This window comes from Paroedura picta, chromosome 12 (genome assembly GCF_049243985.1).
Source record: "Paroedura picta isolate Pp20150507F chromosome 12, Ppicta_v3.0, whole genome shotgun sequence".
Classification (NCBI taxonomy): Eukaryota; Metazoa; Chordata; class Lepidosauria; order Squamata; family Gekkonidae; genus Paroedura; species Paroedura picta.
In genome coordinates, this window is record NC_135380.1 from 1,804,366 (window position 1) to 1,816,425 (window position 12,060).

Below are 12,060 nucleotides of genomic sequence, written 5' to 3' on the forward strand. Positions count from 1 at the left end.
AGAGCCGGAGCAAAGCCCTCCCGGTCCGGGCCCCCGGTGTGTGACCCTCCCGCCAGCTGTTGCAGTGAGGCGGAAAATGGGGGGGGGGGGGCAGGGTCTGGGGTCCGAAGACTCGAGCCTTGTTGTTGTTTGCTCTCCTTCCTCCCTTGGCACCTTTTTCGGGTCAAACGTGAGGGGCCAGGGGTCCAAGCCCCCCCCCCCCCACACACACAGTAGGGGCGGCTGGTGTCGGAAAGCTTAGCTGACCCCCAGCCCAGCAGGGCCGTTTGCCTTGCCCAGGTGTCAGGGGGCTGGCTGGAGATTGAGAAGGGGGGGGGGCACGTGGATCTGGGGCGTCTGGCTCAGCAAACTGGGCTCTTTGGGCGTCTCAAGGCGTCCCTGGCCCACTGGCGGCCTTCTGAGCACCACAAGGCTGCTCCCTGGGGTGGGGGGGAATGCCCTTGGAGGGTGAGTCGGACCGGGTGGCTGGCCCCTCTCCTGGGGGGCTCAGGCTGCCTTCTTCAACAACTTTCCACCCAAGTGGTGTTTGCTGGGCTGAGGAGAAAGCAAAACCAGAGCGGACATCCTGCCCCCTCTGTCCCCCCCCCCCCCCGTCCCCTTGCTGCTCTCGCTTTTAATTCATGGCAATTTTTAACATTCGGCTTTGACTTCTAAAGCTCTCCTTCGCTCAGCTTCCCTTCCGTTCCCCAAGGGGGTGTGGCTCCGGACAGATCTGTATTTCAGGGTGCTGCTTCTCTTCCTCTTGTGCAGATATCTGAGCCTCCCTGGCGCCCGCTCCAGCCCGCCCCGTGGCCAGACTGCCTGATGCCTAGGCCCTGCGAGCGCCATGGATTTGACTAAGATGGGCCTGATCCAGCTCCAGAACCCCAGCCATGCCACGGGGCTCCTGCAGAAAGCCAACCAGATGCGCCTGGCGGGGACCTTGTGCGACGTGGTCATCCTGGTGGACAGCCAGGAGTTCCATGCTCACCGGACCGTGCTGGCTTGCACCAGCAAAATGTTCGAGATCCTCTTTCACCGCAGCAGCCAGCATTACACCTTGGACTTCCTCTCGCCAAAGACCTTCCAGCAGATCTTGGAGTACGCCTACACGGCCACCCTGCAGGCGAAGGTGGAGGACTTGGACGACCTCCTCTACGCCGCAGAGATCCTGGAGATCGAGTACCTGGAGGAGCAGTGCCTGAAGATCCTGGAGACCATCCAGGCCTCCGAAGACAACGACCCCGAGGGCAACATGGCCGACGGCGGCGCCGAAGAGGAGGACGACCGGAAGTCGAAATACGCCAAGAGCACCCTCCTCTCGAAGCATTCCAGCGAGGAGAGCGGCTACTCCAGCCTGGCCAGCCAGAGCTTGACGGGGGCACTGGTGGAGCAGAGCCCGTCCGTCTCCACCTCCTTCGGGCTGTCGGCCGCAAGCCCCACCAAGGCGGCCGTGGATAGCCTGATGTCCATCGGCCAGTCCTTGCTCCAGGGGGCTTTGCAGCACGCCGCCCTCGAGGACTCGCACGTGGCCGGCGTCCGGCGTCCGAGCGTGTCCGAAGTGAAGACCGAAGCCATGCAGGTGGAGGAGGCCACGAGCCACGGGAGCCCCGGGACGGCCGACTTGAGCCCTTCGGCCGGGGACAGGGCCGACGACAAAGGCAAGCAGGGGCCCGGCACCCCCACCCGCAGCACCGTCATCACCAGCGCCCGCGATCTTCACTACTCCCGGGACGACAACGTGGAGCAGCCCCCCGAGGCCACCCAGGGCACGCCCGTGGGGCCGGAGCTGGTGGGGGGTCACGGCGAGAAGCCGATGGGCCTTTATTCTGTGCTGCCCAACCACAAAAGTGACTCCCTGCTCGGCCTGCCCGCCTCCGTGGCCCCCGGCCTGCACATGCAGCCCGCCCTGGCCGTGTCCATGGACTTCAGTGCCTACGGGGGCCTCCTGCCCCAGGGCTTCATCCAAAGGGAGCTCTTCAGCAAGCTCGGGGAACTGGCGGTGGGCATCAAGACCGAGAGCCGGGCCCTGGCGGAGCACTGCAGCGTCTGTGGGGCGGAGCTGCCCGACAACGAGACCGTGGAGCAACACAGGTACGTGCGCTGGCCAGTGGCCCCGGCCTGGCTGCGGGTCTCGGTCTCGCTCTCCGCCGGACCGTTCCCTTTTCCAGTGGCGGCCCCACCCGTCCCCTGCCCCCGCCCGCGTAAGGCTTTCTCCCTTTTCTGCGGGTCCCCAGTGGGCAGAGGCAGGTTTCCTGGTGGGGAGGCTCTTGGGGCCACAGATCTCGTGTCGGGCACTTGAATGGCCCTGAGCACGTCTTGGGGAGCTGGCCGTCCGCGGGGCAGCAGGGGAGAGGATGCCGGGGGGGGGGGGGCTGGTGGCAGCAGAGCGGGGGCTGGGGCTTGTGTGGCACGTGATGGTGTCCAGCTGTGTCCACGTGGCCTCTGGCAGCAGGAGGGCAGCCGCATGGGTCCTCCCCTGGTTCCAGGGACTCAGTGGCTGCTCCTTTGGGCCTTTTGTTTTTCGGCCTCCAACTGAGGAGGGAAAGGGGGAGGGGGCTTTTTCTGGCCTGCTGCACTGTGCCGTTGCAGGTTCCTTCCAAGGCTTAAAAGCTGTCCTGTCAATCTGCACGCAGGGATGTGGCTAGTGGCCCAGGCCATGCTGAAGTGGCCTCTCCGTTATCTTCTGGGCAGCTGTCTAGCATGCAAGCCTGGCGTCTGTGTGATGCGGGTCAGGCTGGACTGTGGGACTCTGCCCTCCCAGGGCATCTCCCTGAGGCATGCCTCGCTGCTCATTTCAGCCCAATGGAGTCTCACGGGCAAGTCCTGAGCTCCCGGTTTGGTATCTGCGGTTCCACCCCCTCTACACACTTGCTGCTCTGCTCATGGGTGACAGCAAATGGGAGGGTTTTTTTTAAATATATAAGTGTGTTCAGCAATTTCCCTAGTTTCCAAGCACAGCTGGGCTGCAGTAGAACAGTCGGATTTGAGTCAGAGACCAGCAAGATTTGGGGGGTATCTGACAAAGGGAGTTTTTGGAGCCAGCGTGCTGTCATGGTTAGGAGCAGTGGCCTCTAATCCGGAGAGCTGGGTGTGATTCCCTGCTCCTCCCCCACATACAGCTAGCTGGGTGACCTTGGGCTCTCCACAGCCCTGATAGTGCTGTCCTGAGCTCTCTCAGCCTCTCATCCACCTTGCAGGGTGCCTGTTGTGGGGGGAGGAAAGGGAAGGCGATTGGAAGCCGCTTGGAGACTCCTTCGGGCAGTGAAAAGCGGGGTATAAAAACTAGCTCTTCTTTTCTCTTGAAATCTGATGGGCTGAAAATCTGGCAGGTTTCTCAGGTGCCCACTGGACACGGAGACCAGACAGTTCTTCAGGTGGACTGCTGTAACCTCGCATTATGTTCCGTGCCCGCCTTACTGTGCAATGTCTGTCTTACTGAACTATCCGGGTCCTGGTTTGTGTTTTCATTGTGTGCGTTGGCTCTTCCTCGCAATGAATGAACAGGGCTGTTGTCTTCCTGACATAAAAGCACCCAGTGCCTCCTGTTTATGCAGCAATTCTGCTTGGTCCTGGATGCCTCACACCAAGGCACTCTTTCCCCCGTGTGTTCAGACCGCTGCTCCTGTTCTCACCCTGGAAGGTGATGCTGCTGATCACCTGGCCAGTCTGCCGATACAGATCAACCCCCCGCCCCCACCTGCAAGGAGTTAATCAACCAATTCGGTATTTCTGTGATTCGGTGTGGGGTGGAAGACAGAATTTTGGTTATTTCCTCTGTCATGCCTGAGCATTGCTTTGAACGGCACTGGTTTAATTGAGAGACGTATGTAGATTTCTAAATTTTATTTTTTTAGCCAAAACATGGTTGGCCATGTGCACTCTTGGACAGGACACCCCTCTAAAATATTGGGATGACGTTTCCCATGAGGATTCCCAGTCCTGGATGAAGTTGGTCTCGGTGTCGTTGTTGTGAGCAAATGTCCGCACCCACCTTTGGAGACAAATTCAGAATAAACCCGAAACAGCTTTGCCCCCTACTCTTCCTTCCAAGCTCAGGGGGGGGGTCGCTTTGGGAGTCTGTTTCTTTTGGCTGTGCTCGTCTGAGCTGGGAGGGGCCAGCCTTGTAAATTGATCTGAGGATCTTTGCTTTTAGCTTGTAGGTGAGAAAGCGCCCCCCCCCCATCGATTGTGGCTCTTCAGCCAGCTGCTTAACTCTGCCTGCGAGAACTGAAAACCAAAACTACCGCTTGTGTGTCAGAGAGAGCATCGGCTGCAGCCGTGTGCAAACATTTACTTTGAATATATAGAGTTAAGGAATATTTCTCGTGTGTCTGATACTGTGCAAACATATTACAAGGCAGGCTCCTAATCGGGATTCAAAGCGACCGTGTCAGAGATGCTCTGAAGTCTTTTAATGAACCAACACGTTTAATTACGAGAGTGCCGTTGTGCATAGTCGACACAGGCAGCTTTGCGGGCATGAAGGAGACGGAGAATGGTATATTCTGCCAGAAGTCTTATGACCGGTTTTGACTGGCAGCTTCTAGAAACAATACATGGGCCGGATGGATAATGTTCCTTCTGCCCGGATGTAGGCTGGCCCAAATATTTTCCTCCCCCCATATTTTAAATGCATGCATGCGCACACACACACACACACACACAATACCAGTGTGGTACTCAGATAGCTGGGTACTTTTTGTCACTGGTTTCAAAATGGAGCACCTCATTGGATTCTCCGGATCTTTTCCTGCCCGAGGGCAGACAGTAGGACGTCTGGGCTCAGGTGACTTTGGGCTCTGCAGCTGGGCAGCTCTCACAGCTGAATGCTCCTCCACAGCCAGAGCCAGACTCCTTGCTTGTAGAAAGTCAGCGTGCCAGGGAGAAGCCAAACTCCTTGCTTGTAGAAAGTTTACATGCCAGGGAGAAGCCAGACTCCTTGCTTGTAGAAAGTTTACATGCCAGGGAGAAGCCAGACTCCTTGCTTGTAGAAAGTTTACATGCCAGGGAGAAGCCAAACTCCTTGCTTGTAGAAAGTTTACATGCCAGGGAGAAGCCAAACTCCTTGCTTGTAGAAAGTCAACGTGCCAGGGAGAAGCCAAACTCCTTGCTTGTAGAAAGTCAACGTGCCAGGGAGAAGCAATCTGTTGTAGCCCTTTCCCTGACCCAGGAGTTCCCTGTGTGCAAAGCTGTTGAATCTGTCATGGAGAATCTTTGCATTGCGTGCATCAGGAGAGAGAAAAAGAGGTAGTGCCTCTTCTGTTTGTTCAAAAGAATGTGGCACACTAACTTGGGGGTAGAGTGTGTGTCACTGAAAGTTCCCTGATTTGCCTGGAAAGAATTTGGGGGATATTCAGCCCAAGATGATTGTGAAAGATCTGTGAATGCCAGCCAGGTTCCAAGGGGGTGGCACTCAGTACAGGGGGGAGCCCACTCCTCTGAGCTGCAAGCGCTGTAGAGATGTACATCCCTGTCCTGCTTGTGGGTTCGGAAAGAAACCTCCCTGAGCATGGTGTGAGGAACTCCCCACTAAGCGTGCCAAAGGTGGTCGCTTTCACAGAGCAAGCCCACCCAGGAGACGCCTACTCAGGTGTATTGAGAGGGGCTTATTCCTAGAAAGAGTATTTGTAGGATTGCACTTCTGTGAGACCATGTCAGAGGGTCACCGTGTTGGTCTGCAATAAGCCAGCTAGATTTAAATCCAAGAACACCCGAGAGACCCAGAGGATTTTTGGGGTCTGAGTTTTCCAGAGTCAAAGCTCCATTGACCACTTAGGTGAGATTGAGTGGGAACAAGCCTGAGGGATGGCTTCATCTGTTTTTGAGCTGCCTCCTTCCAAAGAGACCAGCTATTGATCCCCTTTCAAAGCAAGTAGATGAAGCTCGCCTCCCGTCCATTTTCCCAGGACAAGCAGTCCCCAGATGGTGCCTGGAGGGGAGAGAAGGATGCCTTTCGTGCCTTTACTTTGACGTTTCTCTTTGAGCTGCATTTCCCTCGCTTGGCAAGACCAGACCAGGTGATTCCACCACACTCCAGAACTCAGGGAGAAAGGAGAATGAGGAGAACTTCGGCCGCCTCCCGGGCTGCTCTGTTTTGTTGCCCTCTCAGGCATGCCTCTGCTGAAACTTGTTGAGCTTTTATGGTGCATCATTGGGGAAACTCCCAAGTCAGGCAAGAAATGTTTTCAAGGCTGGATGGAAGGAAAGGTCTTGCGGGTTGCAGGCTGTAGGTGGGATGCCCCAGCCGGGGGTCTGGGGGTCCCCGGTCCAGCTGCTGTTTCTCAGGCACGCTTTCCCACCAGCACAAAGGGAATAATCTCAACTGATTCCATTCGGTAGTTTGGAAGTCAGAATGAATGGCACATACCCGGCGGGGGGGGGGGAGGGGGGCTGCTGCAGGGGGTAGCCCTGTCACTGTCACAGCAGGGCGAGAGAGCTGGCACGGCATAGTGGGTGTCAGAAAAGGTTGCTGGGAGACCCGGGTTTGAATCTCACATCTACCTTGGAAGCTTTCTGGGTGACCTTGGGCCAGCCGCATTCTCCCTGCAGGGCGGTGGTTGTGAGAACCTGAAGGCCGGGAGAACTGTGTTCTTGAGCTGCTTCTGAGTCCCCGTTGGGCAGGGGCATGGCATATGAGTAAGCACATGTCAATGCAGGCATGCCGAATAGAACAGGCCCCACATACCGGATGGCGCTTTGCACGTCTCGGGTTTTTAGGAATCAGGGGTCGTGTTCTGGCTGCTGCAGAGCCGCCATGCAGTGAGTGACGGGGAATGCTTCCTGTGGTTGCTCTTGCAGTGGAGGGAGAAAGGCCGGCCCACCCCAACTGCGGTGCGGAGTCTGGCCAGGAGAGCAGGTGGGCAGAGACCTTTGGGGATTTGGGGGATTTTTCAGCACACACCCAGCTGGATCTTGGCAAAACGGACCAGCGATCCATTTTTTTTGTCCAATTTCCCCCGGTGGTTCCAAATTATGAATATGGAGGTGGAAATTTGAATAGTGTTAAAAAAAAATGCCTGTTGTGTTTCCTCCGCTGGCAGACATGACGCAGCACCTGTGGCCAGCGTCATGAAGGGATTTTGGTGTTTCTGAGCATTCCAGTTGCTTTTCCGGAGGGGGGGGGCCAGTTGGGGAGAAGCTGACAAATGTGGCTGTTTGGCCGGCTCACCGGAGCTGGGCACAGCCTAGCCCAAATTCCTCAAGGCAGAGGCCAGTGGAAGCAGAGGGGGTGATGACTGGCCAAAGCCCCCTGTCCCTGAGTGGCCTGGAGACCAGGGGCTCAGGCAGTGGAAACCGATGAAGCACTGGCACCTTCTCTTTTTTGTCTCCTATTTTTCTCAAAGCAGTTTTCAGAACATTGTTCTTCTGGCCTCCATTCTCCCTCTCACAGCAGCCCTGCAAGGTAGACCAAGCTGAGTTTGTGATGGGCTCAAGGTCACCCAGCATGGTGGAAGTAGAGATTCAAATGTGGGAAGCCCGGGAACCTTTTCTGCCAGTCTTCCCACCACACCTTGCTGGCTCTCCTTGACCACCATCAATGGCCTTCTAGATACCTTGTTCCCTGCCAGCGATGCATGAGCACAGCCCCTGAATGGCAGGGCTGGGATCTCACTCTCTCCCTGGTAGGCTATGATGGGTGGGGTGGGGTGGGGGGGTCGAGAGTTTTTACGTGGGAACCCATAAAAATGTGACCCGTGTCGACGCTGCATGAAATGGCAGGTTCCCCCCCTGAATCCTTCTGTCTGAGCAGCTTACTTTTGATGCATTTTGCCCAGTGTAATCAAGGCGCATGTGCACAAGCTCCTGCACCACAGTGAGCAATGGTCAGGAGGCTCCTGGGTGAAACCAGACGGTCTACAACCCAAACCTCAGCTGTTCTAAAAGACAGAAGCATCCCAAACTAGTCCTGGTAAAAGGCCACACGGTTATGTATTTCTGTCAGGGACAGTTGTGTTCTCAGAAGCTTTAGAAACTTGGTGAAAGTTAACATTTACTGGGGATTCTCAGCATCGTGAGAAGCGAATGGAAAATGACACGTGTGACCCGATTTCGTCTTCATTGGCCTGAAAATGTTGCCGGCAAACATCGAGCACTTTGGGTGAATGCAGGGCATGACGGGGCTTTCGCTTGGGGGCCTTTTTGTGATATTTGTTCATCAGTCTTGAGACCGTCCCAGTTCCTCCAATTAATAGCCCAGCATTTCCCTCCTCTCCAAATGTTAACGTTATGTCTCAAAGATGGCTGAGAAATGCCAGGAACTGCAAAGAAAAGAGTGGGAAAACAAGGTGAGGATTTAATTTGGGCTTCAGCCAAAGGTGGGTGATAGTTTGTGACACTTTGGCCTTAGAAAAATGGCATTTAGCGTTCTTGGCATACGTCAACGCTAACTGGCATTCACTGTACGTAAGAGATAGTTTCTGTGGCTGGCTGTGATGGACAAGGAAAAACGGGGGGGGGGGTAAATGGAGGAGAGGGAGGGGCTTGCTTGAGTTTCCCAAGGAAGTGCCAGGGGGAGCCCTTCGGAGGGGAGGTCTTTGTCTCTGCGGAAGCTTTCTTGTCAACCATTTTTTTGCCTGTTGAAACAAGAGCGGCTATTCTTGACCTTCCACAAAGCAAAAAGCTCTCTGTATTAATCCATCAAAACTCCTAAGGAAGCTCAGCTCAGCTCCCTCCCCCTCATTTAATTTTTTTTAAATGGCACTTAAGTTTTTGGCTAATTGAGCATGCATTGAGTTTGCAACTGTGCATTTACTTAAAACAGAAGGTTTCCTTCTTGGTTCAGGAAAGTTCATACTTAATCTGATGTCGGTATTGATTTTAGCTTCTAATTACACGTTGGGAGGGAGGGGGTGGGAAGCCCCGCAGTTCAAACACGCTTCGGTAGGGCAATATTAACGAGAGAGCTGCCCACCGCCGGAGAAACAGGGGTCTCTTCTTGTCCCGGGTTCGGAACTTGGAGTTACTTGGGGGAGAATTCAGCCTTGCCCTATTCGTGGGTGTTTGCTCCTGTTTTTTGGATGTTGCCTGTATGCCCCCTGGCCATGTTGCAGAGACCTCTCAGTCCTCATCCAGCACATAAGATGAGCATGGCCCTCTATGGCCGGCTGCATTGTGGTCGGTGGCATTTCAGTTGATTTCTGGGATTGCCAACTGTGTTAATCATGTAGAACAAAGTGAGTCAAATTGTATTCAATGTGTGAGCTTCTGTGCGCACACCTTGAATTAAACTTTGTTGGTCTTCAAGGTGCCCCCGGAGTCAGACTTTGTTCTCTTGCTTGAAACCAACGGGGGGACCCAGCTGAATCTATCCGCGTTACCCATGACGTGTTTTCTGTACGTCCCGCTTTCTCTCTTCTCTTTTCCCTCCCACTCCCCCCCCCTCCCCCCTCCCGGTGGGGGGGTCTTGACAATGATTACTTCCAGAGTGAGGCGGCCAGCTTTGGGGTCTCTTGTTTCTCGCTGATGGACCTTATTAGTGGCACCTGGCATCGTAACCCGTTAATGGAAACCAGCCGTCTCCCACTCCACGGTCCCTGACAAGTAGCTCTGTCAGCCGGCCGCGCCATGCCGGGAAGTTCTTATTAGCTTTATGGCCGAGAGAACTCGCCTCGTTCAGGAAATTAATGCTGCCGCTAAGGTCCCTCGCCCTGACCCCGAGCAGGTAACCCGGGAGCACCAGTGGAGACCCCTCCTCAGGAAGTTTGGCGGCCGAGTCAGGGAGGGGGGGCCCTCTGGTTCTTGTCACTGGGGAAAGAGGGAGCGCATTGCGGGGTGGAACGGCCCTGAGCACGGTGGCTTGTCCTTAACTGCTACCATGCGTGGAATGTGGGTAGGATGCTCGGGGGTCTCCGGGGTCCCCTTCGTCAGGCAACACTCTTTCTTGGCACTGATTGGCGAGGGGCATCCTAGGCCCATCTTCTGCTTGGTCTTGCTGCCACTTTTGTTCCTCATTTAGGGTTGCCAACCTCCAGGTGGTTGCCAACCGGGAGATCTGCTATCTGAATTTATTTTCCTATGACCCCGGAGAAAGTGGCAGCTTTTGGGGGGGAGGGGCTATGGCCTTGAGCCCTGCTGAAGTCCCTCCCCTTCCTAAACCTTTCCTGCAGCTGCACAGTCTCCAGGGATTTCCCAAACCAAATCCGCATTACGATCTGAGCCCGGTGAAAAGGAGGGGCTTAGATTGGCGTTCACTCTCTTTCGGTAGGACTGCCCATCTCCCTAAAATGGTTTGGAAAAGTTTGCATGGACCTCTGTGGAGCAATACTTGGTATTTAAAGATCTCCCCCCAGGGGAAAGGGGGTCCTTCAGGGAGTTTGGGTGACTGTGGGTGTCCCTGGCCTGGGAGTCCCAGGATCCTGAACGGGGCCAGTTGCTGTGGGTGGAAACCACGTTCAAGCGAGGGGCTTGGATCTGGGCCCTGCTGCTTGGAGGTCTTGTCTCCTGTCAGGATGAAGGTGGAAGTCCCCTCGGGTTTCGTGGCATTTAAGTTGCACAAGAATCTGAACACATGTCGGTAGCCCCACTACACTTTCCTGAATGGGGCCGGCCGAATGGCTTCGGTTTTGCCCCCATCCAACAGTCTTACTCACTTTGAACGTTGGATTCCAGATGGTTTGAGTTTCGCCTTCCCTTCCAGAAGACTGAAGCTTCTTTCGCAAAGAATGTTTCTGCTGAACTGAGAAGAATCCGGCTGGTGCTCATCCATGAACATCATGCACGTCTTGATGGAGCCTGCTCAGCAACGGAGAGCTGCAGGTGGAGGGGGTTGTTTTAGACCCCCCCCCCCTGGAAGGCCAGTGGCTGTAGTAGGGAGGCCCTTCTCAAGTTTCCCTCCCCTTCAGCTTCTCAGCAGCCACAGGGTCTACTTTCAGGGGCTGGCTGAAGACTTTTTAGCCAAGTTTTGGATAGAGTCGTTTGTTCCAGGTTGGGAAACACCTGGATACATTTATTTATTTATTCATTTATTTGTTGATTGATTGATTGAGTGATTGATTTATAGTCCAGCTGCCTCCTTGGGAGACTTGGGGCAGATTAAATAAAAGCACCTAAAAGCCAATAAAATCCTCAAACTTTGGGGGTGGAGCCAGGAGTGAGCAGGATTTGAAGTGGGGAGGGGCCTCAGTGGAGTATAATGCTAAGGAAGCCCCCTGCCAAATCCAGCTGCTCTTGGTCACCTGGAGATGCATTGTAATAGTGTGAAATCTCCAGGTGCCACCTGGAGGTTGGCAAACCTAGTTTTACAGGATGTGGTGGGTTGTCTCTGCCTCCCTCCCATATGCCCTTCTATGTTCTCATAGAATCATAGAATCATAGAGTTGGAAGGGGCCATACAGGCCATCTAGTCCAACCCCCTGCTCTACACAGGATCAGCCCAAAGCATCCTAAAGTTCTGATTAATATTTGATTCTGTGGCCTTTCTGCTTTCTTGGAGGAAACGTTTTCTGGGTTTTCTGTTATACTGGATTATAGTTTGACTTGGGTCCAGGGGCACCTCGGAGACCAGACCATTTTTGGGCTTTGTTGAAAACTTCTACGCTGGGAATCTTGCTGTTTTTTAAGTCCTGCTGGACTGAAACCGAACAGTTCTGCTGCAGGCTCGTTCCGCACGTGTCGGATGATGCACTTTGAAGGCACCTTAGGAGAAGATTCTCTGGTTTCCCACAGGAAGATCCAGCAGCAAAAGCACACGGAGTCTGCATTATCCAGCGGGTGCAGAATGACAGCCACCCTCTGACCAGGCTCTCTATTCACATCTCCTCTTCCCCACTGCGGCCCAGAAGTCCGGTCTGGCATGGCGGCTGCTGCTGGCCAGGGGAGAGATGCTTTGCTCAGTCAGGGCAGCCCAAGTGGGCGTTGAGGGAGGCAGGAGGGGGGACTTGGTGCAGCAGGTTGCTCCCCCCCACCGGCCAAAGATGCCGCAGTGCAGCTCACGAGGAAGTCTTGCAGACAATGCCAAATTTCTTAGAAGTCTGAGTAATCCTCCCCCCTCTTCCTGTGAGTGTCATTGGTTTCATTTGCTCCTCCTGAGGGGCAGCCTTGCCTTGGATGGGGCAAGGGGAGCGACATTTCACTCCTCTC

The 12,060-nt window shown here is 54.8% G+C and overlaps 1 protein-coding gene across 2 annotated transcripts in view; it reads left to right on the forward strand.

The window, feature by feature from the left end:
- Positions 1–12,060, forward strand: part of ZBTB16 (zinc finger and BTB domain containing 16) — a 132,346-nt gene that overhangs the window by 792 nt on the left and 119,494 nt on the right. For both annotated transcript variants that reach the window (XM_077305569.1, XM_077305570.1), the window contains exon 2: positions 751–2,073. In XM_077305569.1, coding sequence (XP_077161684.1) covers positions 827–2,073 — 1,247 coding nt within the window. In that variant the 5' untranslated portion in view covers positions 751–826. The remainder of the gene's footprint in view (positions 1–750; positions 2,074–12,060) is intronic.